A 27,708-nucleotide genomic window follows, 5' to 3' on the forward strand; every position below is an offset into this window, starting at 1 on the left:
AGAGATTATAAAGTTGAATATACTGATGAGCTGCTCTGACATTACAGTACTGAGAAGCCAAAGTAACTTTGCAATGGTAGAGACCATAGCATCCATTGTTCACTTTGACATGCCATGTGAGTCTCAGGTTTCTTGCCCTTCTTCCTTCAAAAAAGGGTTCAACTTCTTTCTGAACTGAGATTCTCAATCCAGATGCCCCCGTGGTTTGAAAATAAATCATTTGCTAACAGTATTAGATAGCATTTTGACAGGGGAGTCTTCCTGGCTTAGCAAACGGTCGGGGGAGATATTTTTGTCTCACTCCATTCAGAACAGCCCATCTTACCTCTTGCAGTCTGCTCTGCTCCAAACTGCTTAGTGTTCATTTTACTCCTCCAACACCCTGCAGGTCCACTAAATCCTAATCTTAACCATTTTGCCAAGTTCCTCACACATACAAAAAATAGCATTCTTCCTCACTTTCTAACTGCAGAACTGATTCAGCTGTTTCCTTTGACAGATTTACAGTAATTAAAGAAAAACCTTACTTTACCTTTCCACAGCAAATCTCTTGCAACTGATTGTAGGTGGAACGATAACCTCCTCAGCCAGAGGGCAATGTGGTTATCAGCAAAAGGGCTCAGCCATATGCACCCAGGGCCACACTACACAGGAGCAAAGGAAGCTATCTTGCAAAAAGTCATTGGTTCATCTAATTCAGTATTGTTGGCACTGACTAGTAGAGAGCAGTCTTCCCCAAACTATCTAGATGCTAGGATTCGAACTGGGGACTTTTCCCCATGCAAAGCAGCTGCTCTACCACCAAGCTACAATGGCGACTGGCAACATCACTTCCACGTGATTTAAGCATGGAGCTGGCACAATCACATAGACCACGTGGGCCTGATTTATACAGTAAAAGAAACATGTGAATACAAAACCAGTGTACCTGCACCTTCCTTCCAAGAACTGTTGTCCTAGTCTAACAACCAGCCAGTATCACTCAGGTCCTCACCAGACATCCTTTTCTTTGTGCATTCATGATTTGTGGTCCTGATAGTATCAGGTCAGTTATGCATGGCCCTGCTTGTGCCTGCAAAAGTTTTGGAGTGGATATCCTGCTTTGTTTCCAATTGGTGCATCTCCTGTAGCTTCCTGCTAAAATACTGCAACTTTTTATACCATGTATGTTGTAGGGTTGGGTGGGTTTAAGACACAATTGGACTAATTCATGGAGGATAAGGCTATCAGTGGCTACTAGCCATGAAGGCTATGCTCTGCCACCCACAGTTTAGGCAGTATGCCAGTTGTTGAAAACAGCAGGAAAAGAGACTGCTGCTGCACTTAGGACCTGCTTGTAGGTGAGAACAGAAATGTGAGAACAGTTGGACCAGATCCAGCAAGCTCTTCTTATGTAGTTGTGTAGGGTGTTTCTTATGCCACTTCTGTTGCGCTATAGTGCATGAGTGTCCCTCCAGACAGCAATAATGTGGCAATGCTGGGGAACAACTTAGAAAGTGGAACATGTATGAACAGTCCACCAAGTCCTCATGGGAATTCAGTAACATTTTTGTGAATATTTATCCCACCATACATACGCTTGGATGCAATTTTCCCTAATCCTGTATATACATTTCTGCAAAGCAATATCCCTTAGTTCAATGCCTTTTTATTTTAGTTTCACTAATGTGTGCATTTTAATGTACACTTTGATCCAGGATATGCATTTCTTTAGATATTAGTCGGTTGTAAAATGGCAAAATTCAGAGATGTCTGCGTTTCAAAGGAGGTCTGTGTTTCAGTTTGTGTATTGTTTTAGAAAGTCTGAGTTAGGTAGGTTTGCAATTCGGTGTGAACCAAGTCAAATTTATTGCCCATCTCTTGTCAAGGGGGTATTCTGCAATTCCAGATCATATCTGGTTTGGCCTTCAAAGTAAAACTGCTAGCAGTGCTGCGGTGATTGTTACATTAATAAATAATAATAATTTTGTGTTTTTATATTGTGATTTTATCCTATGATCCACCCTGAGACCTGCAGGTATAGGGTATACATATTTTAATAATATGTAGGTATAGGGTATACATATTTTAATAATAAAAATAAATAAAGATAGAAAGAAAAGCATATTATTATTATAGTCTGCCTATATTGCAAATCCAGGAGATTTGCTGTGGGTTCTTTTTGCCTCCCAGTGCTGAATGATCCAAGATTAGATGCAATGTAATGGTAGATTTTCCTATGTGCCGCCCTCTCAGACCACAGAGTGTCACTAGAGTGAATATGAGGCTGACATGAACACAGGGGAGGGAAATCAATAACACTGCTTTTGCCTGCTTGTCCAGCTTGAAACTAAGTAATGTAATGAATACAACTTATTTGTGCAGTGCAGAATATTTTCAGGTGCCTTGGAATAAATGCAGTGACCTATGCTACTCTCTTCACAATCCATATCAATGCCAGATGAACACAGCAAAAGTACAAATGATGGGAAGGAAATTGTTGCATGAGGCATTTACTCCTGGTAATTTGCCTTGGGCAGGAAATAGACTTTCCTTCAGTGATGTGGACAGAGCTGCCCCTGAATGATCACTTTTATTGAGCAAAATCCCTATAGCAACAGACTCTGCGGCAAAATAATGTCGTGCCTTATTTCATTCTCTCAGATTGCTCGATCTCCTCCTTTAAATCACCTGCATTTCAGAATCAGGATGCTTGGATTTACAAAGTGCATTTTTGGTTAGGAGTTTGCAAAATACTGTGGTTTTATAAATTGGCTGTCTCAAACAGTGTATGATTTTAGTCCATCTTCCAATCTGTTTTTCTGAATTTTTTAAAAGCCCGGGATAGGAGTGTGCATGTGTGTGTGTATTAATGTGAAACAAAACCCCGACATACACATCTGAGGAAGCTTAGGACACCTGGCCATAAATCATAGGAGTTTTACAGGCAAATGTAACTAGTAGAGTCAAGGCACAAGCTTCATTGTACAATAGCTGAGGGCAAGCTCACCATTAGAAAGGTAAGACAGTAAGAGTTGGAAAGGTGATAAGATCACTGACAGTTGTCACCTGTCTGCAGCCAAGGTTTCCTATAAAGAAGAAAGGCAAGTCAAAGGATAGGCAAGAAAAGGAGGGAACAAATAACTCACTGTATTAGGACTACCTCTTTCCAGATGAACCTACCCTGACCCTGAGATCATCTTCTGGGGGCCTTCTTCGTGTGCCTCGTGTGGAGGGTGGGAACACAAGAATGGGCGTTTCCTGCAGTGGGTCCCCGTTTGTGGATTGCTCTCCCCAGGGATATTCACCCGGTGCCTTCATTACACACTTTTAGGCACCAGGCAGAAACGCTCCTCTTTAACCAAGCCTTTGGCTGATTGACATTCAATACCCTTTTAAAATGGGTACAGTGGTACCTCGGGTTACATACGCTTCAGGTTACATACGCTTCAGGTTACAGACTCCACTAACCCAGAAGGTAGCACAGTAGGCAAAACCACCATCTTGAGGGCAGTAGAGCAGCGTGGACATAAGCAGGCATACCTCATTCACAACCCTTCACTTTCAAGTACATAGTACACCTGGTCAGTCACAACACTTTGTGCCTTTCCAATGAAAATCAGAGTAATAGTGGTATAAAACCTGGTAAATTCATCTGGATCCCATTGAAAGATTTCTCCTTGATTATATACCTTCAAGGCTACACGTGGGAAACGATTTTAGAAGTCTTCCCATAACTTAGGAAAGCCTTGCACTTACTAGTGTGCACTATATGTGTTTGTTATGTGGGGGGGGTATACAAGTGTGCAGCCCTCATTTATAGTGTGAATCAATATTTTTATGATATAATTCTTCCTAGCCTATGCTAGGACTTTTCTCAAAAACATAGCTACTGCTTGCTATTCATGCTAATCCTCTCGGGGAGTAACAATTTCAGCTGCTATTTCTTTCCGTTCTTCTTAATAGCTGTGCATTTGTTATTCCACCTACACCTGGTATGGTTGGAAATATATCCTTCCAAATCCCCAAAGAAATCAGACCATGTGTTTTCTATATTCAGTTTTGTTGTTTTTTTAAGAGAGAAAGAGGAGAGAGAGATGGGTGAAACATTTAAATTGCCTAGATTGCATGGATTTTACGAAAGCCCGTTATTTGTCTTCCCTGAGATGTAGGGGTACTTTAGCTAGATGAATCAATCATGGTTTTGGGGAATTCAGTATTTGCAAATTATAATACAAATGGGCTTGATCTGAACCCACCCAGACTAAGGTGCAGATCAGAAGGAATTTTGCATGTATTTGACTGTTGCAACACAGTTTGAGCTCAAGAAAAAAAATCAAAATGCATTTTGAGGTAAAATACATTTATAAATGCATATTTTGAGAGAAATCACTTTAAAAATACTGTTTAAATGCACACTTTAATATGGATATTATAATATATATATATATATATATATATATATATATATATATATATATGGAGGATCATGTGGAAACAGAATAGGCTATGAGTGACCAAATGCAAAAATGACATGGTCAGTGAATAAACTGAGCTGTCCATCCCTATTGGGGTTTTTCTTTTTAAATGGTTTTTAAAGTGACACATGGTAAGAAGTAGTCAAAGCTGATCATAGTTTATATAGCTAACATTGTTGATAGAAAGAGAAATCGAGATTTTAAGAGGGATAATATGGCAGAAGGCTGTAGTACTACCAAAGTAACACCAACAGAATAGTCTAATTGTGAAATTCATGTGTTTCATTTCTATTTTCAGAACTGAAAGTTGAATTCTATGTTTATAGGTAGACAGATAATTTGCAGTCATTTTGGCAGTTCTTTGGTGTTAGAAATACATCAGCATTTTAGATGCAGAGAGAATGGTAAGCAAAGGGCCAAGGCCAATAACAGTTTTTCTGACAACCCACACTTGGTTCAAAACAGAGCAGTGGAAGTTAGTGGGTTAAATCTAACCCTGTTCAATGCTTAACAATAAGTGCTTTGACAGAGCATATTATCCTGAACAGAGGACTAGTTTAGGTACAGAAAGGTTAATTATTTAAAGGTACCCTTAACATCTCATTGAAACTAGCAATATAGTCTGCCGAGAGCTGAAACAAATTTGCCCCCAATTTTTTTTCTTCAAAATTATATTCCTTGATTTTGATGCCATATATTCTCTGGAGCTACGCACATTTAGCAGGTGTGTGATAACCGAGTATCAGCATTTAACATCCAAATATTCTGCAGTAGCCATCAATATTTGAGAGCATCTAACAGCTGCTCAGCAGCGGGAATCAAAATTAAATATTTGACAACTAACAGTCAATATTTAGTGGAATATGGCAGCTGGCATCATGTATTACCATTCAGTACTTTAATTGACAGCATCTCATCGTCGCAGTGTTTGCGACAATGCTTGGCAACTGACTTGTGGGAGAATTGGGTAAAACTTTTATTATTCTCATTCAGCCAGTCTGTCAAGGACTGCCAAATTTTGATGTCACATTTCAGTGCTGAAGGTCATTTAGGGCCACCCTTGGGGAACTGACAGAATGATCCTATGCATGCTTACTTGGAAGTAAGAAGTTCCATTTGTGTTCCAAGTAAACACATTTAGGATTGCAGCCCAAACAGTATCTGTTTACTATCATTTCCCCTCAAATGTGGAATTGTTTGTTGTTGTTGTTTAGTCGTTTAGTCGTGTCCGACTCTTCGTGACCCCATGGACCAGAGCACGCCAGGCACTCCTGTCTTCCACTGCCTCCTGCAGTTTGTGGGAGAGTACAAATAAAGAACCCAGTTGAGTAGAGTCCTCCTGGTCATTAGAAGATGGGAATCAGGAGAAAACCCAGGTAGTTTTCACCCTTTCCACCAAGCAAACCACTCAGAGGATTGGTAGAGCAGCCCTTCAAGGACAAATTAACTTTCAAAAGAGACACTATTATTGATATACTGTGTTTACTTTGGTCCATCATTAGACTACAGAGTGTTATGCACTGACCTTTTTCCTGAAGCAGCTAAGTATGAAAGCACATTAGAAATTCTATGGTGGTATCTTTAAAGCAACAAAGTAATATATTTCCTGGTTTTGAAAAAAAGAAAAAGAAACACTTTAGAGGAGGAGAGCTGATGAAAGATAAGCAAAGCTGGATTGTTGGCTTGGTGCAATTACATGTAATCAGTTGGGATTTATGGCTCAGTTTATTCATTTACAATGGCAGCATGTGTAGTCTTAAAGTATCTAGATGATTAATAGCAGATGTAAACTGTGGTACTTACTGTATAAGCCATTATTAAAGCCATTAACAGCATTGTTCAAAGATGGGATCACAGTATGTCAGCAAGAGGAGGAAAAAAACAGGTAGCTGTGAAGCACAACTACTATTCTTGCAAGTTATTTTTAAAAATAATAATCTATTTCTCAACAAACTGTATTAAGTGTTATGAACCCAGGGACTAAGCTCCATTGAATTCATCGGGACTTGCTTCTAAGTAGACAGCAGCCATGTGTAGGATTTGGCTACCCATAATCGAAGTTACACATCTCTGTTGAAGATCAAAAAGGAGATTACCTTTTATAAATCTGAAGATTTGGTTTTTGTAAGAACCACCTCCACAGTCGACGGTTGTTGTTTTTTACTTATTATTTAAAACAGCACCATCCTGTTTTCTATTCAGAATTCTTGAGGCAGTTTACAACAAAGTTAAAATACAATAAAGCATCAAACAGCACTAAAATATAACAGAAGGCCAGATGACCTGCTCATTGAGCATTCATCCTGATTTGCTTGTGTGGTAGTTATATGTATTCCCTTTAATTTATCTCACACTTTCTGTTTATTCAACCAACTCATAATCTGCCTACTATCTCTGTCTACTATCTTTACTAAATTTCTTCACTTTAACACAGATACAATATCCCAGATACTGTAATAGCCACCCCCATGTAAATGGGTTTTTATTTTTCCAGGTACAATGACCAGATGAAAGGTTTTGTGCTGCCAGATAATATTCATTGACAATATCAAAGGTCAATATTCATTAACAATTGCTAAGGGTGAAATACTGGACAGGCTCAAATGCTATACTTTAATGGTGCAACTTTGAAGTCTTTTTTTTTTTTTTTAAACCAAGCTCTGCTGACTGCTGTATATTTTTAACTGCATGGTATAAATTCATTAGTGCTAAAAGGATTTGATGCTTACTGTACGCTCGCATTCTTTTAGCACGTACTACCCGTTTTCATTTGGGTAACTTATTTTCTAGGGTATTAAGATAAGCACGTAATTAATAAAGAAGCCTTGTATAGAGTTTGAATTGAATTCAGATGATGGATAGCACTGCTATTTCTGTCAAGTTCCAGGCATTAGCTGCTCTTTGAGATACAGTGTAAGAAGGCAATCTGAAACATTTATGTTTGAGCTCCCACATCTGTGGCTGAAGTGATGGTCTCTGGATCCTTGCTGTCAGGACTGTCGCCAACATTATAAAGCAGAATAAGGTAGCACTCAATTGCTAACATGGAGACGTTTCCCTTGCAATACATGAAGGCCTTCTCACTTGTTTGTTAAGCAGAGGGTAAGTGTAAGCAAACATTAGCCTACTTCACAAATGTTCCTCCATGAATTCGTGAGTGGTTAGAGTGTCAGACTAGGACCTGCAAGACCAGAGTTCAAATCCAGACTATATGAAGCTCCTTGAGTAACCTTATGCCAGTTACCAGCCACCAGCCTAACCTGCCTTACAGGGTTGATAAAATTTAAAAATTAATAATAAGTGGCAGGGGGTGTGGGGCCATGTTCACTGGCTCCACCCCTCACATAGCCATCCCAGGGAGCTTATGCATGTTCAGCTGAGTCCATGTAGGCTGTTCCACGTGATCAGAAGCCCTGATCATACAAGGTGCTCAGCTGAATGGGCCTTTCAGCTGACCTTCCACCAAATGAGAAGGTGGAGCAAAGAGGGTAGGCAACATTGTGGTAAACCCAGTGGCTATGGCCCTGCTCCTTCCTTCATGCATCCATGAATGCATGAGAAGCAGTGGTACTGCTCGTGTGTGACATCATGCACACACTGCATGACATCACACAAGTCTCCCAATGCCGCGCAAGCCAGTGCAGTCTTCCGCTATATATGATATAAATATTATATTATGTTAATTCATTTTAAAATGTGCATCTATACTTATGAATTGCCATGTCATCTTTTTAATGCAGATTGATGTCCCTTCGGTTTTGGCAGTGCCTCTTCTCCCTTTTTGTCTATGCGTAAATGGCTACCCTGAGAAGAGGCTATTGCTCGCTCCCCCTCTTGTTCTGCAGAAATATCATTGTGCATCATGTATGGGCATGAGCAGTGCCACCATGCTGGCTGAGACCTTTAAGCTAGGAGAGGGCAACCTGTGCCCCTTTAGCTGTGGCTGGACTCCCAATTCCCATCAGCCCCAGTCAGCATAACCCTGAGGGCAGATCTACACTCTCAGTTTTTAACATTAAGCAGTGCTATTTTTCTAGAAAAAGAGGTGCCAGAACTCACCATGAACGCCTCCCTTGTTCTCTTATAATGAGTTCTGGCTGGAAAAAAAAGCCCTGACATTAAGGAAGGCTTTTGATAACGTATATGGACACATGACGTCCTACTATTCATGCTCATAATGTGTTATTAAAACGTGACACTGGAGCTGCAAGCAACCAGCAGTAGGGAGACAGTGTTTTTATGGGGGGAAACAAAGGTAAGAAACGCTTTAATTAACAAGTATGCCCTGTGACGTTTTAGAATGATATATCTAATATCATTCTAATAATGTTAAACAGATCAGTGTAGATCCAGCTTCAGACAGGGATGGTGGGAGTTGTAGTCCAACAACATCTAGAGGACCATGGGTTCCCCACCCCTGTAACACTGTGAGCTGCTATGTAATCCTAGTGGCTTGTTGGATTAAGTCTGATTCTAGTTGCTGATTGAACTTGGAAGGATGTGCTCCATTATACCTCACAAGAAGAACGGCCAGCCAGCTTCATTGGAACGTCTTGTCAGAGTTCATGAAAATAAATCCTGTGACAACTGGACTGAGTTTCCTGTCCACTGTTGCACTTGGACTCCATTATAAGCTCATTGCTAATCTTTGCATTTTGCCAATGGGTGAGATTCAATGGAAGCATTTCTGCTCATGCAGAAAAACTGGGCCCCTGTCCAATGTTTTCTGAGGGTAATTTGCTGCTGCTGCTCCAACAGCTGATATAGTAAGTTACCGCTCTGTTAAAATGTGGCTTATCCCTATTGATGCTGCAGTGAGAAAAGACACCAGTGAAGAACCTTGTTGTTGTCAATGGTTCCCTGGCACATGCATAAACCATTCTTTATGATCACCTTCAGTATCTGCTTGTTGAATGATGGCCTTTTTGAAAAGTTCCATTCCAGACTAGGGACAAGATCAATACGTATCTTTCAAGCTGAATTTTCAGTACCGCATCTTCAACGGATTTCACATTCCAATCATTTTTAGCATAGATCTTTCTAGGAATAAAGTGGAGCTATGTATTGAACCTCCATTCATTCACAACAGAGAGGTTGGCCGCAGATAAACATGCACAGTTTAACACACTTTAGTCCCAGTGCAATCGATGGCACTTAAACAAGTGTGCCCAGATTAAAACTACTGCTTCCACATCATGATACGCAGGGCCAAATTAGCTGAAGGCAGGCCTAGCCAGCCCAGCATTCTAGTCTTATAATGACCAGCCAGATACCTATGAGAATCCCAGAAGCAAGACATTCACTCTCTCCTGGTGGTATTCAGGGGCATACTGCCTCTGCCCTGGAATGGATATATAGCCATTGATAGCCTTATCCTCAATTAATCTGCCTGAGCTCCTTTCAAAGCCATCCAACTTGGTGGCCATCTCTATATCTGGTGGTAGTGAATCCCATCCGAGAGAGATTACTGTGGGCTTTAGTTGGTACAAAATGTTTAGCTGCTATTTTGTAATGTTTTATTAGTTTCAATATGCTTGAAACTAGAGAACACAGCTGGATAGGTAATATATATATAAACAGTTGGGGGATATCAGGACCGTGGCATTGTGGGAAGGTGGGTTTGGCATGGATCCTTAAGAGTATCCTTATGATGCTCTGTATCTCTGGCAGTCACTAGGAAGACCAATTTACCTGAGCATCTAAATGGATTGTTAGCTGCCATCACCTGCTGAATACAGAGCAGCAACTTGGCTAAAAGACCCGAGGCAAGGATATGCAGTGAGATAATACAGGTTGTTCAGAATCCCCTTGGATCAAACCACACCAGCTGTACTTTAAACAGTTTGATTTATTAACAAAACATACAGAGCATGGGATTGCACTCAGTGCAACCTTTTATTTTTCATTTAAGCTAACTTCTAAACTTGCCTTACTTCCCAAACGTAGGCAGGTAGCTTCTGCTACATTTCAGCCTAAAACCAGCAGTATTGTGCTCCTTCCTCCTGGAAGATGAACATTGTGAACTTCATGTATCTTCCCCAGCTAAACTCCAGTTGAAGACTCTCAGTTCAGGATGTAGTATTCCTTTATATGTCTTGGCTTCCCCCAAAGAATCCTGAGAACTGGATTCTTTGCAAAGTGCAGAGAGTTGTTAGGAGACTACTGTCTCCCTCACATAGCTAAAATTCCCAGAGTTCCCTGGGGATGAGGGAATGATCATTAAACTACTCTATAGCTCTGTGAGTCTAACAACTCTCAGCAGTGTTAAACTACAGTTCCCGGGATTCTTTTGGGAGAAGTCATGACTTCTTAAAGTGGTATGATACTGCTTTGAATGTCTAGTGCAGATGAGGTCTTAAACATTTTGCGCATCTTAACGTTTAACCTTCCCAATTCTGCGTGAAAAGGGACTGTAACCCTCCACCCCTGCTGTGGTCTCGGTCCCAATGAGGAGCACCTACATCTGCAGAGAGAAAGCATCCACTGACTCAATGGGAAGCTGGAGCAAGTAGTGGGCATAGGAACCATGGCAATAGCAATGGATTACAAAGCAGATTTTTGAGGGCATGAGATGGTAGAAGTCACCTTCTCTGAGCAGAACGCTGCTTATGGGAGACACTCCCTCCAGCAGGAGGAAGTTAGGATCTAAGTCATGGTGGTTCATGCTCCCTGTTTCGATGGTGTTGAGAAGTTCTGTCCTGATAGAAGCCCAGCTAGCAACCTCCCAAGAATATTTACCCCCCAGCAAGCTCTATAAGTCAAAAGAAACTGACCTCCTTCTGGCAATATTGAAACAGAAAAATCTGTCCCTTGGAGTTCTACGTGTCACAGCAGTTTGAGCCTCCAACTCTTAGTAGAAGGGCACAAAGACATCCTGGGAGCCTGGAGTGGCGAACAGTCAGTTTAATGAGCCATTGTGACAATTGTGAACGATGAAGACAGGAAAAGCCTACAGAGAGAGGGATGTTTCTAAGACAGGGTGTCCGTAATAATGCTAAATGCGATGACTGGTTTGCCCACAGGCATGTTCTTGGGCACTTTTTCAAACACGTAGCAACAGATATACACTTCTCTGTGATTGCCTTTCATTCTTTCTCAAAACAGTAGGAAGTGCTCTGTTCTGGTTCCATTACCCATCACATTTCTTTTCCTGTATTTCCTGTGTGATGTGCCAAATTCTAGCTCTGGAACCATCAATACAACAGGAAGTTGTGGAACTCTTCCTTGGGACACATTTCCTTTAAAGAAATAACATCATTTCCTTGCAAGAGGTTTTGGTAACTGAGGGTTAAACTGCACACAACATTAAATTGTGTAATTTCCTGTCACAATGTTTGTTTGTTTGGGCCTGCAGCAGCTGCTATTTGCAGTTTAAACAATCAGGATCAGTCTTGCACCATCCTTGTTGTGGTCTTGACAGGAATCGCAGCTACAAAACTACTGATTGCATTTGAAAAGAGGCTTCAGTTACCATCAGTTGACCAGGTGCTATTTGAAACTGAAAACAGTTACTTGTAACATCCAACCTTCTTTTTAATGTAATGTGTAGTTTGGCCCTGAGTCTGGAATTTGCTACTCTTTCTGCCCAATAAAAAACAGGCACTTTCAAACAGATAGATGAAGCAGCTTAGGTAATATAGACAATATACTAATGAGTGGCAGCGGAGAACATACTGTATTTGTAGTCCTAATCTCAAACTAAATTCTAAAGATGGTTTGTTAAATATTATTTTTCTTTTAAAATCAGGCTTCTGCATTCTCTATAAGCTATTTTGATGACATGAGTTGACATTTGATGTCAATATTCTTTTATCTAACATGGGGTAGGAAACCTCAATCCTGGGGCTCAAATACAGCCCTCCAGGCCTCTCTAACTAGCTGTCTGGATTCTCCCCAAGCCACACTCTCTTCCTAGTCACACACCCTTATCCTAAGCCATATACATCTCTGGCCCTGCCCTGCACCTCCCTTGAGTGTTTTTGCATGCCTGAACTGTGTCCTTAAATGCTTTCATACTTCTTGTTTGCCTGGAGAAAGGTAAAGGGGCAAGTGTGAGTGTGTATAGACACTAGCCATACCTTACAAATGTAAAATTCACATTGGGTCAGATGTTTTGGTTGTCTATTCCACATTTGCCACTAGCATGTGGCCTCCAGAAGTTTGCCCAGTAGGAAGCACAATCCTCAGAGGAAAAGGGTTCCCCATCCCTGGTTTAACCAGTGAGCTCTTCCATACTCAGATAAACCTTGCAGCTTTTAATCATTTTACTTTTTCATGACCATGGAATATTAAAACAGTAAGGATTCGAGTTCAAGGTCACAGTGCTTATGACTCACCTACAGACTCAAAGTAAGTGCTAGTGTTGTATCTATATAGAAGTTGGGGAAAGCATGAACAATAAGCTGTAATTTTTTAAAATTTTAATTTAATTTTAATTTTAATTTTTTAAAAAAAACCTTTGCAATTGCCTATATTGTTGACTGCCTTTTGCACATTTTCCAACCATGAGTAGCATTTCTAAACAATGTTTCTAGAGCCATGCTATAAGCCGAGGCAGGAAGCGTAAATCAAGGGCCCCACAGTGACATTTTGAGTGTCAGGCACTCTCTTTCTAAAACGAGTCTCAGACACAAAACACTACGTTAAAATATATAGTTGATTGTAACGGCAGAGCTTTACTATAGTCATCGCTGAGAATAAAACGTCTGACCCATATGTCAGGAGTGCTCTGATGGTGTTTCCTGCTTGGCAGGGGGTTGGACTCGATGGCCCTTGTGGTCTCTTCCAACTCTATGATTCTGTGATTCTATGACCCGTCTTTATATATCGATCATCAAGCATCCCTTTGAGATGTGTTCAGCTGAGGTAGGCCAACGCGCCTGAGGCCACTGAGTGAACTTCAGGGCTGAGTGGGGATTTAATCAGGATTTCTCAGATTGCTATCAAACCAGCAACTAAACAACAACAACCGCAAAACAACAACAACCAAAATCTGAATAACCAGTTTATGTCAATTATTGTATGTGTAGTTTACTACTTATACTTATATAACATGCTGAGTAGTGAGCTATGTCCCATATCTGATTCTGCAGCTCGTAAGCATTTCACAGAATCATAGAGTTGGAAGGGACCCCAGGGGGCATCTCATCCCTTGACACAGCAGTCAGTAAAATACAGCCTCCACCCATTAAACAGACTATTAGGAAGGGCTGCTCCAACTACATGAATTTTTCAACATGAAGGGCAAAGCAACTTCAAAGAGCAGTGGGATCGTGCTTTAGCCCTGCCCCTGATGTCAAGAGGATCCGCCAAGCCCTGCCCCCAACATCCACACATCCACGTGGACCTCTGAAGTAGGAACTTCGGTGTCTAAAATCCCTGGTAGAGGACACGGATCCAGAGATCACGCTAAGGGTGGCCAAATTCTGTGTGACTGCCATAAAACTTAGGGAACAAGCTGTGCTACCATAATGACTAAGGCCTTAAATGACAATTTTAGGTTATATTTTAGTGATTAAGATTTAACTTATATATTTTTAAATGCTGTTATATCTATATTGTCTCTGTTATACCCAATTGCAATTTCAAATGTATCCGTATTGTGTTTTATGACTTCCCTGATATTGTATGTGAGCTGGAACAGGTCTGTGACTGAAATAATAACTTTGTTGTCTGAAGTAGGAAAGCTTTTGCATGTAGTCCACCCCATGAGCAGGTGTTTCCTCAGATTCTGGAATCCTGATCACGCAAGAATCCAGGGTAGCCTTCATATGTTTGTAGAGGTCTACCACACCAAGGTTTCTCCCTCCAGATCTGCACATGGATGTGGGGAGGTTGGTAGCAGGAAGAGCTATACAATGTCAGGAGCATTGGTCACGGTCAGGGTGCCGTGCTGCTGTGCCTTGAGCACAGTTTGGAACAAGTGGCTGTGAAAAGCCACAAACAAAAAGGCTGGGGAAAGTTGTATATTTGAAGCTTTTCACCCTAAAACTTTTCACAGGCAATAATTCACCACAGCCTGAATAGTTACCTTATAACTAGGGACCAAACTAGGTGTGACAATATAGGTGTGTCTTTAACCTCTGCATGGCTGAAATGTTGAAATAAATAGCCAGCATGGGGAGAATAAAGCCTGATCAAGGACCATGACATGGGGGAGCTTTGACCTCTCCTTGGTCCTGATCAGAATACTCCATGACACATATGCACAGGTGCTGTTCACACTGGGAAGAAAATGCTCATTGCAAATAGCAGGCATGGGGCCCCTGATTAGCACTGTCACTTACGCATCACCAAAAAGGGCAGAATGCATGATTAAAAAAGGAGGGATCAAAAAAAGAAACAGATTTGGATCAACGTATAAGTATGGATGCAATAGTATATATGTATAAATGCAAGTTTAGAAGTGATTACTATGCATTCAAATTGAAACACATCTTATCATAGTTTGGAAGACTGGCCAGATGACTGGTGTTCCTGTTTAGACTTCTGTCCAGATGCTAAATGCAAGGCCATTGTCTTCTTTGTTAGGGTTGATTATCATTAAACTGGAATTGAGTAGACAATCCTGCAAATAGAGGATGCCTTCAAACAGAGGACTGTTCTCTAAAGCAGGACGAATGGCCATCCTAGCTACAATTCCAGCTGGAATCATCGCAGGAGCAAAAGAATTAAAACTACCCTCCACCTCATGCAGTGGTTCTAACTTTCACCCCAACAAAAGTTTTTTTTTAAAAAAAGCCACAAAAGTGACCACACAGATGTTGAGAATTCCATTCCTCCTGTGCTGCAGATGTGTGTGGGGGATTGTTACATGTCACATGTCTGTTTACAATCCAGCACTGATTGTTGGAGTCTTGTGAGGGGAAATTGAGATACGCTGTTTCCGCTCTGTATAGCTTTTGCTTTTGCAGTTCTCTCTCCGAGGAAGAAAGACAGAGAGGAGCCATGTTTTCTTTGTTCTGTTACGTTTGATTTAATTTGCAATAAATTAGGCTTAGTTGTTACTCCTCAAGGCTGAGCTTCTGTTTTGAACTATGCTTGTCGTGTGGTCATGACGAGAGACCAGAGGAATGAATCCTGGGCCATGCTGACTTGGGGGGAGGAACCAGGTCTCGGTGTTATCACCCAACAACAGGGCCCACATATGTCAATAGACTCATGCCTAGTTTGGCTGTAAATAACAACTTAGAAAGAAATACACAAAACTGGCATTGACAAAGAGTAACCATGATGGATTATTTTGTTTACTGATTCATCTTTCAAGGGATTTTATTTTCTAGATCACAATGGCCTAGTCGGGTCAGTTCCTCCTGACATATTAATGATAAATGCCCTTGAAAATGATCTCGACAATATACATCCTTCCCATTAGTCTTGTTTTGCCAACCGCAGTGCCAGACTGATAAAAAAAAAAATTATGCTAAAGACTGTTTGAGACCATTCACTTAATGGCTGGCTATGCTATCCTTAATACTTGAAGTGATGCAGCTAAGCTAACCTGAATATTTGAAGAGGCATAACTCATGCTAAATGTTGCAACTTAAAAGAATCACTATAAATCTGCACAGAGTATAGCCGTGGAATATAAGGGAGAAACTCATTGAGAGGAAAGCTGAATCCACATTTCTTAAACCTTTCTACTGTGTAATCTACTAAACAATACTTCTGCAATTTTATGAAAAATGCAAATGTTTAAACCAAAAGACAGGAAAGCATACATTATCAATACACTTGCTTGACTTTTCACTTGATGTGTAAGGTAAATTCATAATTAGATATAATTTTTGCGAATTTTGAGATTCGTAGTTCAACACTTGGGAGCTTAACATCCATCATCACCTTGCAAATCTTGTTTAATGTGGAGCTGACTATAATCATTAAGAGCTAGATTTGTTTTCTGTATTTTCAATTACTAGGTTTTTAAGAGCAAGCAAATTATTGTGCAAAACCCCATTCCAACATGGTTTCATTAAACAATCCACCCAGAATGTCAATATTACAGTTCAATGCTGCTTTTGTATTGATTAGTTGACAGGGCATGCCCATGTAGCTAGAATTGGCACATCCAGCCCTTAAAAACTGCAGAAACATAGGATTCTCCAAACATTAATCAATGGTCAATCTAGTTCTATATTGTCTATACCAGGGGCCAAGAACCTCTTTTTTTTTTTCTGCTGAGAGTTGCATTTCTGCAGGAGGAGAAATGGTTCCCCCTGTGGAGCAGAGTTGCAACAATGAGCTTCCAGCAGCAGTGAGACTGCTGCATCCTGGGAGGGAAGGGTGCCAAGGTCAGGACTGTGTGGACACACCGGTGGAAACATTACAGTGCTTCTGAGGGTGTATCTGCTCAGCCCTGACCTCACCACCACCTCATCTCTTTCCCCTTTCCAACTGGTACACAGCAACAATGCTGTTGCCAGAAAGCTGCTGTTGTGGCTCTGTCCCACCAGGAGAGCCATCACTGCTTGGGTGGAATCTGTTGTGAGTTGCATGCTGGCAGTGGGCGGGGCCAAAAGGTGACAGAATCAAAATTAGGCAGACCCCCCTTCTCTCTTCCCCTGTCCTCTCTGTAACCCCCCTTTCCTCTCTTGTCTTTCAGCTGTGTTTCTCCCCTCCTTGTCAACCACATAAAAATTAGACCCTGGGCCATGTGAAATTAGATTGGTGTAACATGGAGCCTAGGGTACCCGGGTGGCGCTGTGGGTTAAACCACAGAGCCTAGGACTTGCCAATCAGAAGGTCGGCAGTTCAAATCCCCGTGACGGGTGAGCTCCCATTGCTCAGTCCCTGCTCCTGCCAACCTAGCAGTTTGAAAGCACATCAAAGTGCAAGTAGATAAATAGATACCGCTCCAGCGGGAAGGTAAATGGTGTTTCCGTGTGCTGCTCTGGTTCGCCAGAAGCGGCTTAGTCATGCTGGCCACATGACCCAGAAGCTGTACACCGGCTCCCTCGGCCAATAAAGCGAGATGAGCACCGCAACCCCAGAATCATCCGTGACTGGACCTAATGGTCAGGGGTCCCTTTACCTTTACTTTTAACATGGAGCCTGGTGTACACTTACTGTCTGGAGTTACAGAGTGAGCCTTATCTGGAGAACTATAAACTACCACTGCACTATGGCCTATCACACTCTACCATGCCACACTCTACTGTGGATAGGTCCAGCTTGGAATGGGTCTGACTGCTCCACTCCTGTACTCCCTGTGTCCACATGTGAAGGTTTTTTAATGTAGACAATGAAAAAGGGGGTTTCCTGTTATGAAAGCCCAAAGTCAGTGTGACACACACTTAAATGGATTACAATGTATTTAAAGAGTATAGTCAACTATGGGATATGGGTTGAGCTGGATGAACATGTGGGGGTGACCCCTAGCCCAGTGTCTCTTTTTGTTAAAGAAGGGGGTTTGGACAAGAGAAATCAAGATGGCTGCTGGGGATTATCTTGATGGCCTGTCCAAGTGTCTAGGTACCCTCCTGTTGAAAGAAAGAGTATGAGAAGGAGCTACCTAGCATCAGTTTGGATAGGCTGTGACCTTAAGATGGGCTCTTTTTAAAATTCAATCGTTATTGTTTTGAAATCAACACATAAACACACAAAGCTTAGAAAAGGGGAAAAAGGAAAAGAAAACAGAACAAAAGAAACACAATACATCTCTTACAAACAAAAAGAAATAGAACAATACATCTCGAATGCACAAAAATATTCCAGCCATCAACTTCCAACTTCCTTGATATGCGTTCTTTGTTTCCTTACTTACTTGCATCTATTTTTCAAGAAATTTAATCTTTAGTAAATCTTGTTTGTATTCTTTATACCATATTCAATTCCTAGAGTTATTCAAAGCATTCTAAAGTTTTTATATGGGGACACTGTTCTTTTAAATATTGTCTATAGATCTCTCATTCCCTTTTAAACCTGAGTCGATCGATCTCTGATCTTTTCCATCATGTCTGCTAGTTCCATGTATTCAAGCGTTTTTACTTGCCACTCCTCTTTTGATGGAATTTTATCTCCTTTCCACCCCTTGGCAATCATCATCCTCGCTACCCTTGTTGCATACAAAAAGATCCTTCTTTTCCCCCTTGGGATGTCTGATGCCATTATGCCTAAGAGGAAGGCTTCCAGTTTTTTATTGAACGTTATTTTGAACATTTCAAAATTTTAAAAATTCATTATATATAAGTTCCAAAAGCTCTTTATTTTTTGCAACCCCACCACATGTGGTACATCATTCCCTCTAACTCTCTACGCCTCCAGCATAAATTTGATTTGGTTCTGTACATTTTGGACAGTTTGCTGGAGGTGATGTGCCACCTGTTTAGCATCTTCATAAAGTAAAACTTTAAGATGGGCTTTTTAATGGCATCAAATAAATACTTTCAATTTGCATTCAATTCCTTGAAAATTGAAAACTGATATATTGATAATGGACTCACTCTATGATTTATTATTAGTAGTAATAATAAAATAATAATACCTTTATTGTCAATGTACAACCTATGTACAATGAAATTAACTGCAGTAGTAGTAGTAAGGGGGAGCAGTCGGGTATTATTTAATGTGGCAATTTCATGGGTAGCTTGTCTTCCTTGCTATTCTAGATGAACTGTGATCACAACTAATAGGCAAGAAGTCAGTGGCTCAAATGCAGGAAAGATGTGTTACTTTTGAGCTGCAGAGCCTCTCACTTCCATGCTAATAAAATGGCATTGTAGGAGATGTCAAGTAACTATGGCAAGCTTCTCTTCAAGTGCATTTCCCATTAAAAGGCTGACAAAAATGGTCTACGAGGAGTCATCATCTTACTCAAGTGAAACAGACATGTTGCCAATTGAGAGGGTGCCCTGGACAGCAGCTTATAGTAAAATGGTTTGGGGGGTAGGGAGAGGCACAGCTGGCTCCTGTGGTAGAATAATATGGAAAACTATTTCCCACCACTGCATTTCCATGTTGAATGTTTGCCTGTTCAAGGCAAAGGGAAATAAAGGTGGCAACGGCTAGCCAGGTAAGGTGCACTGTCTTTAAGAAGCACAATGGGGACCTGCAACAAAATACTGCAGTATATCCTCATCTGCAAACAGGAACGCTCCTGCTCAGGGTTCCAGTCAGTCATGGCTTCATCAGAAATGTGGTAAACCATAAGGGGCTCAAGCAGGCCCCGCCCATTTCTGTTCTAACTGACACCCAGCATTCTGAGGCTACTGAGTTTGCTCAGTTTTCAGCGTGTTGTTTTGCCCCAGGGCTTTTTTAATAGGTTATTTTGTACTTCTATAACCACTGGAGTTTCACCAGTGGTTATACCTTCTCCTTGTTTCCTGGTGGCCCCATCTTGGCTCTTTCTGATGCTGCGCCTCCATCTGAGTTTGCTATTAGAGTGATCTGTGGACAGGTATGGGAATGACTATTTACAATCAGTTTTCATTAAATGACAATAGGTAATATTTCCCCCCAAATGTTATTTAGCTATACCATCTGAATAGCAAATAAAGAAATAGATATAGTACTCCTACATCAGAATTTGCCGCAATCCAGAGGAATATTTCAGGCCCAGAAGTTTAAGTGTGTTTCAACTAGAATGGTTTCCTCACTTATTTTAACAAAGGTAGGAATTTTCCCTTGAACACTTTCTTTGCTGTGAAAATTTTAGTGCCCTTCTTTTAAATGAATGGTGGTTCCATGTGCAAATTGCAGGATCTATTTATTTAAATAAGCATGTAAGAACCTCTAAATTTGAGGTGATTTGATGCAAGAAAGTTGGGTGTGACTAACAGCCTAATACTGTTTATATTTACAGTGGAACCTCAGGTTACAGACGCTTCAGGTTACAGATGCTTCAGGTCACAGATTCCACTAACCCAGAAATAGTACCTCGGGTTAAGAACTTTGCTTCAGGATGAGAACAGAAATTGTGCTCCGGTGGCGCTTCAGCAGCAGGAGGCCCCATTAGCTCAAGTGGTACCTCAGGTTAAGAACAGACCTCCAGAACGAATTAAGTTCTTAACCCGAGGTACCACTGTACTTGAAAGCAAGCCACATTTATTTCAATGAAATTTGCTTCTAATGTGACATGTTTAGAATTACTTGCTAACTCTCATTGAAATCTCATTCACTATCATGGAAAAATGAAAACCAGTTTAACTTCTTCTTTAGGATGAAATCTGCAAGCATAGCAGCCCCTCCAAAGTAGATAAAGCTTATAACATTAGGTTTTTGTGCTGGGTACTTTTCACATTTCTTAAAGGAATCATCTATAAGTTTTGTTATTTGTTTTTAAATTTGGTTTGGCAGAATTGGATGAAATTTGCACACTTGTTACTTCTTTTAAAGGAATGAATCCTACCAAGCTTCAGATGGATAGATGCAGCAGTTTCCCCACAAGGGCACTATTTACAGTCTGGGGATGGTTCAAGAAAGGATTCACTTAATCTCCCCTACTTTTTGTGAGCAATTTGAATGAAAAATGAGTGAGGAGCCTCTAGGTGAGAAACCTGTCAAATTGCAGGTAATTGGTCTTATGCTGGGCACCTTTAAAGTCGATGGGGGAAGAATACTAAAAGAGACTCGCTTCCCTCCCTGTGGTTTTGTCGATTTAATTATGAAAAGGGGCATGCATAATAAAGGTACCCCATGGAAAGTAACTTGCAAAATTTCAGGAGGATTCATGCAAGGGCTAGGGAGTTATGGTAAATGGAGGGGGGTGGAGCTTCAGGCTTGTGTTCTGCTGAATTAGCACCAAAAGCTGATTTGACTGGGCATGTTGGCACAGAAGTGGATGTTCTAAGCAAGCCCCACTAGCAGAAAGAGTGCAGAACAAACAAGAACTAGGTGAAACAGTCACCTTTAGGGAAGGGATATTGAAATAGTGTTATTGGTAAAGGTAAAGGTAAAGGTAAAGGGACCCCTGACCATTAGGTCCAGTCGTGGCCGACTCTGGGGTTGCGGCGCTCATCTCGCTTTATTGGCCGAGGGAGCCGGCGTACAGCTTCCGGGTCATGTGGCCAGCATGAGTAAGCCACTTCTGGCGAACCAGAGCAGCGCACGGAAACGCCGTTTACCTTCCCGCCAGAGTGGTACCTATTTATCTACTTGCACTTTGACGTGCTTTCGAACGGCAGGAGCAGGGACCAAGCAACGGGAGCTGACCCCGTCGCGGGGATTTGAACTGCCGACCTTCTGATCGGCAAGTCCTAGGCTCTGTGGTTTAACCCACAGCGCCACCCGCGTCCCCAGTGTTATTGGAGACCATGGTAAAATCATTGCCTCTTATTAAAAGCCTGACCTGTCAGTCACAAGAGAGTTGTCCTTCCTCCACTATGACATTTGTTATTGCGGTGAGCCCTGGGAGCAATATTTCAGTTTTTTAAAGCACACTGCCTACAGAGTTTCTACTCTATCCAAATCTCTAAATCACCCTGCATCACTTTAGAGATCCCTGCTTTAGTTCAGGGTGCTTTGCGGAGCTCTAGCTCTGGCTCCGGCAAGCCCTGAATCTGTCTGAAGTAGTTTTCAGATCAGGGTTCAGGAGTCACCTGATGCACATTTCCAACAAGTACACAAAGAGAAAGCCAAATCAAATATTTAGACCATTTTCTACAATGGGACCGATAATCCTACATAAAAGCACTGACCTATGTCCAATTATGGTCCCCCCCCCCACACCTTCTCCAAAGCAGCTGGAAAAGCCATTACACCTGATGGCAATCAAAAGGAAGCAGCAGTGCTGATCCGACTAACATTTAGAAAATTTTTCATTAAATGATTTAACTGGGTAAAGACTAAAAAAATTGCTTCTCTTTCAAAAGAACTGCATGGCAGGATTTTAATTAAAGTGAATTAATATGGTATTTTCATTAATAATGCAGTGAAAAAGAACAAATCATGTGAAGGGAATTTAAGGAGGAAAAATACCCCTCAATTCTCTCCTTGCCCGACTGATTCTCACTTTTCTTCCATAACCCCTTTTGTTACTCAGTGTAAATAGTTGATTAAAAATCCCCTAAAGTATTAACAGATGAGTAGCCTTACAGAATTACTCTGAAATATATCTTCTCTCATGTTAATCATTTTTTGAGCTACTTGGTTTTTGCCTATTCATTTCCTTCTGAAAAACCGTATTGTTGACCCTATAAGAACAAAGACAGCAGTCCTAGACCCAGTTACCTGGGAGTAACACATGTATTGTAGGAGCACAGATAAAGAACTTTTGTCCCCGATGCATAGATGCATAGCCCATTGCTAGATATACATCTCCATATCCAGCAAAACAGGTGTCCAGCCAGTGCATAGGGTGTGATGGAAATGAAGATACGTATCTGCATTCTGCACATAGAGAGCTACTTCTGTGTGCAGTTCTCACTAGTTGATTGGGACGTTTGCCTTACTTTGCTCTTGAAGGTATTCGGAACCCATTTTCACATTTTCTCTGCCTTCCCTTTGAGCTAAACCTGAGCTTTCCCCCATGTCTTAAGTCAATATTCTATTGGCAGCACAGGCTGCCCAAAAGGCAATCTCCCTTTCCCTGAGTCAGCAGATCTACTTAAGCTTTCTCTTTGCTACTTATTGTTAAATGGAAACTTCAACAGATTGTTGAGATAGGTCCTTAGCCCCCTGAGTCTATGACATCATCCACTTCAAAGGGCTTCCTCTCTTGATAAGAAGGGAGTTTAATCAATGTGGCTGTCTGGAGACAGCCTTCTGGCCTTTTGACTGCTTGACTGACCAGTTTCCATGGATACCTGCTACTGACAGCCTTTGCCCAGCTGAGACGCAGACATAATTTTGCTTTCCATGAACAATGAAACTAAATCCTTAGGTCACAAGTAACTCAAGACCAATTCATGGAGGAGAGGGCTATCGGGGGCTACTCTCATGGTGGCTTTTTCCACGCCACCCTCTCTGAGCTGCTTTACAAGGCTGGGATCATTTTCAAAAGGCCATTCCGGTGGGGTGACCCAAAAGGGGGAATTCTAATTCAGGTTTAGTTGTTGGCAATGTTTCAACATCCACTTCTTTTATTTCTCCAGGCTTTTGGTTATTAACTGCGCCTTTTGACAGAGTTTATTGTCTGCTGCATTGTTTTTTAAAGGTTGCTTTTTATAATCTTAATGGCTATATTACAATATTTGCATTGTGTTTCAAGATTGCTGCTAGTTGTCCTGGCTCCATATAAATAAATAAGAGAGGAAAATATAGAGCATGTAAAAATATCCCAATCCACAATACAATCATGTAAACAAAATGGTACTGTAGGAGTTAAGGTTAAAATCTGATGCATAGTTTTACTCCTTACATTCGGCACAATTGTAGACGAATTAATATCATATATGCATCATTTCTGAGATCAGAGATTCTCATGTAACATGTCGCCTTGCTTCTTTTTAACTGCAAGCTTTGATAATATATTGAATAGGACCTATGCTTTGGTTAGGATGATCACCGGGGAATCTAAAACATCTTATTTTAAATTGGTTTGATTAGCGAAACAGGCTCCTACTGCAGCTTTTGAACAACGGCTATGTTCTGTTTTTGAAGCCGGGAAACAAGAGCCATTTTGCTGGTGTACATTTTCCCAATGTGCCACTGTAATCTTCGGTAACTCCAGTTCCTACAATTAGAAACATCTTTTAAAAAATAAATAAGCACTAACATGCTGTGAAGCTGAGGGAAAAGGTGACTAGCTCAAAAACAAGAGCTGTGTGGATATGTAAGCAGCTGTTCAAATCAAAAGCACTTTACAGTACAGTCATACCTTGGAAGTCAAATGGAATCCATTCCAGAAGTCCGTTTGACTTCCAAAGCATTTGACTTCCAAATCACAGCTTCTGATTGGCTGCAGGAAGGTCCTGCAGCCAATCAGAAGCCATGGAAGCCCTGTTGGACGTTCGGCTTCCAAAAGAACGTTCGAAAACTGGAAGAGTCACTTCTGGGTTCGAGAAGTTCAACAACCACGGTACCACTGTATTGCAAAGGTTTAGAGGTGCAGTTCTATACTATAAAGCAGGAGTTCCCAAACTGTGATCCACCAGTGGTCCACAAGTTTCATTCAGGTGGTCTGTGCCAACGTGTGGCAGGTCTGTGAAGAACTCTTACAGTTTGAATAATATGGAATATAAAAAAGAAACAAAAATGCAATTAAAAAGCATATGGCATCTTGAACTCTGCAGTTGCTGCATGAGTAGGTAGGGTGATAATCACTAAGCGCTTCAGAAATTTTCTAGTGGTCGGTGTGGAAAATAAGTTTAGAAACTACTGCCATTGATGTTTTCCACAGAGGAGGTATTAACAACTGTAAGTGGTACAGCCAACGTGTGAAGTTAACATTGTCATTTTTAAAGTTTGTGATTGGCCACCCATAGTGCATTCCTATACATACGCACTTGGAAGTCCCATCATGCTCAGTGGGGCTTACTCCCAGATAAATGTGAATAGGAATGCAGCCTTAAACTTTCTCCCATTGAAATGATTGGCAAAGCCACCATCATTTCTTCAGTGTCACGAAATGAGCAGACCTTACAGAATAAACAAACTATAATAGAAACGTCAGATGCATTTTGAGAATCTATTGGAAAAGTCCATTTGAGTTGATTTAAAATTCTGAGAAAAATGGATGTGTAAACGGGTCTTATGTGTGAACATATCAGAATCTGTGCTAGGCATTTGGTAAAGTAATAGCAGTCATAGGAAAAGATAATGAATTCAGAGGAAGCATACTGCACAACATTTAAATGCATCCTTGTATTTGGAACCTGAATGCTATCCCAACATAAGTTCCATGTATTATTGATGTGCATACACATCAGGCAAATGCCTACAAACAAATAAAAACCCTCTTCTAAAGCTCAATTTTTAGATTGGACAAGGCAGAGGGCCTCTGGGCACCAAGAGGAGTATTTAAGCACAGCGCCCATGGCTGCCACATTGGGGGTCCTAGTCTTAGCTTCTGATGCAGCTGCACGGGCAGCTGAGTATAACTGTGTGTGTATGTCATATATTCTTCCTGTTCACCCATGACACATAAAACAATAACATTGAGAATGGCCCTACAACAGTTACTTGTTTCTTATTTTAGACTTGTGTACTCTGCCCCCCCCCCCCCCGCCATGAACTCAAAGCGGTTTACACCATGAAAACACACATAGAAATATATCCACTATAAAACTACACACACTCCATAAAAATGAATATTGCAAGAGAAGATGACTGAGTCATGGTATTCTGGAAAGCTTTTATTATATTATATAGTTTACAAAATCCCTCTATTTCAACAAATTAGCAGTCATTTCCATTCCCTTAAAAATAAATGCGCAAAAAAAATTGTATACAACAATCATTCAGAACACATATGTTTTAATCTTGTACTATTTATTCCTGAAGTAGGTATGTAACAACGACGAAAATGGCAGGAACAATGAGAAGCCGGCTACAACTCTTTAATCCTTTACATTGCCTTCAGCAGCAAGAATGCTGCTCCTTTCACAGTGCACCTGCAACAGACTGAGTAAAGGCAATCCTAATTATGTTTACTCAGAGGTAAGTCCTGTTATTGAATTCAATGGGGCATACTGTCAAATAAGTGGGGTTAGGATTGCAGCCTAACCCATAGCTCCTATTTGAAATCAATGGGACAAGTTATTTGTGACTTAAGTTTCCACTGAAATCAATGGGATTAAGTGCAACTAACTTCGTTTACATCCAGTCCTGACTATATATACTGAAGGTTTTATATGTGCCTAAACCACTGCAGGTGCAACCAAATCCCTAAAGAATGCTGGTCTCTAGGGTGCAGGGCGTGGGTGGGTTCCTGAATCTGAACTATACATTTCACAGTTCTTTTACTTAATGAGTTTAACATCCAGGATCTACAACCAATGGGCAGAATCAGCATAGTTACAGGAAAGATCAGAATGTGAAGTCAGGTATTTGCTTTCTGCTTTTATAGCAGCAGTTCCCTGCTGAAGTGAATTCTGCTTTTGCTTTGGTCCTAGTTCCTATATGCAGTAAGACATTCTCAGCCAAAGTTTGAGCAGAGGGGGATGGCTGAAAGTTATGGGGTGGGAGGGGTAAGAATTGAAATTAGCGAATTGAACAAGAAATAATTCCTCTTTCCTTTCTGGTCTTGGTAACCGTTTTTGCCTCAGACTTAGAATTAAGATTTATGTAGTCTTACACAGACACTGTTCCACATTCTTCTGCCTAGAGGAATGTGGAAATAGTGCTAGCATACAGTATGCATATCTGCATTCCAGGAAGGATGAAACACAGGAAGGCCATACCTGAAGTCCAGACCAGATCATCACATGCATCTTTTATCACCAGGGAAGAAACAGCTCAGAGGGTTAATGGAATTTTGAACAGGAAAAACAGCAGAGTAGGAAAGGATAAAGCAGCCACATTTTAATCTTCTCTTCCTTCAAAGCTATTTTTCATCAAGGGGGGAAATAATAGAAAATATAGGTGACAGGAAGTTTTGGATGTTTTCCCTCCACTTAAAACAGCATCATGGCCACCGCACCAAGTTTGTCCACTCTGGTCCTCTGTAAAGCGCAAGTGTGCCATTTAAACCTTGTTAACTTAAGCCTGCAATATCACTACACTTACATGTGAGTAAAGCCCAATGAATATAGTGGGACAAGCTTCGGAATAAAGATACATAGAGATAAACCTGCTTAAATCACAGAGTAGAATGTATTTATGAAAATAACCCATAAGAAACTATCCATCTGCATACATTTCTCTGAAAAGATCTGCCCTTTTTTATACTCTATATGTTGAGTAGTTTCTATATTCTCAACAAGCAATTAAATAGTAGATCTGGGCAGGTCACCCACAGATATCAGGGCACACGAAACAACAAATCTGGTCCCTGGTTGGCCAAGGCTGTTCTGAAGCAGCGGTAGCTCATTGACAGTTTGGAACTGTCCCAATAAGGGAGTGATTCCAGCAGGTGACTTCTTCAACATAGGACACTGGAGAGATCGCTACCAAACCCGACAGGAGTCTCCACCTCGATTCATTGTTGTTGATTCTGGGCAGTTGAAAGCTTTCTGGAACTCCTCAAAATTACTAATGGCACCAATAACTCTGCAGGGGAGGGAGAAAAGAAAGATAAGTGGACTCTTCTCCAGACTTTTGGAGATGTTGTTTCTTCAGATTCATGAGGTATCCAGTTTGGACACTGTGTTCAATCATAGCTTGAATGGTATGCAGCTGCGTTGATCTATATATTATATGTACAGGATGAGTCTTT

General features: G+C 41.0%; 2 protein-coding genes across 7 annotated transcripts in view; one reads left to right on the top strand and one right to left on the bottom strand.

Annotated features, from left to right (window-relative positions):
• LOC308475001 (uncharacterized protein) overlaps window positions 1-27,708 on the top strand; it is a 268,471-nt gene that overhangs the window by 202,287 nt on the left and 38,476 nt on the right. The gene's annotated exons all lie outside the window — the stretch shown is intronic.
• Window positions 25,675-27,708, bottom strand: part of PHEX (phosphate regulating endopeptidase X-linked) — a gene marked incomplete at its 5' end in the record, with an annotated part of 101,463 nt that continues 99,429 nt past the window's right edge. For all 6 annotated transcript variants that reach the window (XM_081001598.1, XM_081001597.1, XM_081001601.1 and 3 more), the window contains one exon: window positions 25,675-27,542. In XM_081001598.1, coding sequence (XP_080857724.1) covers window positions 27,440-27,542 — 103 coding nt within the window. In that variant the 3' untranslated portion in view covers window positions 25,675-27,439. The remainder of the gene's footprint in view (window positions 27,543-27,708) is intronic.

This window comes from Podarcis pityusensis (genome assembly GCF_964106645.2).
Source record: "Podarcis pityusensis genome assembly, chromosome: 4".
In the NCBI taxonomy this organism is placed as follows: domain Eukaryota; kingdom Metazoa; phylum Chordata; class Lepidosauria; order Squamata; family Lacertidae; genus Podarcis; species Podarcis pityusensis.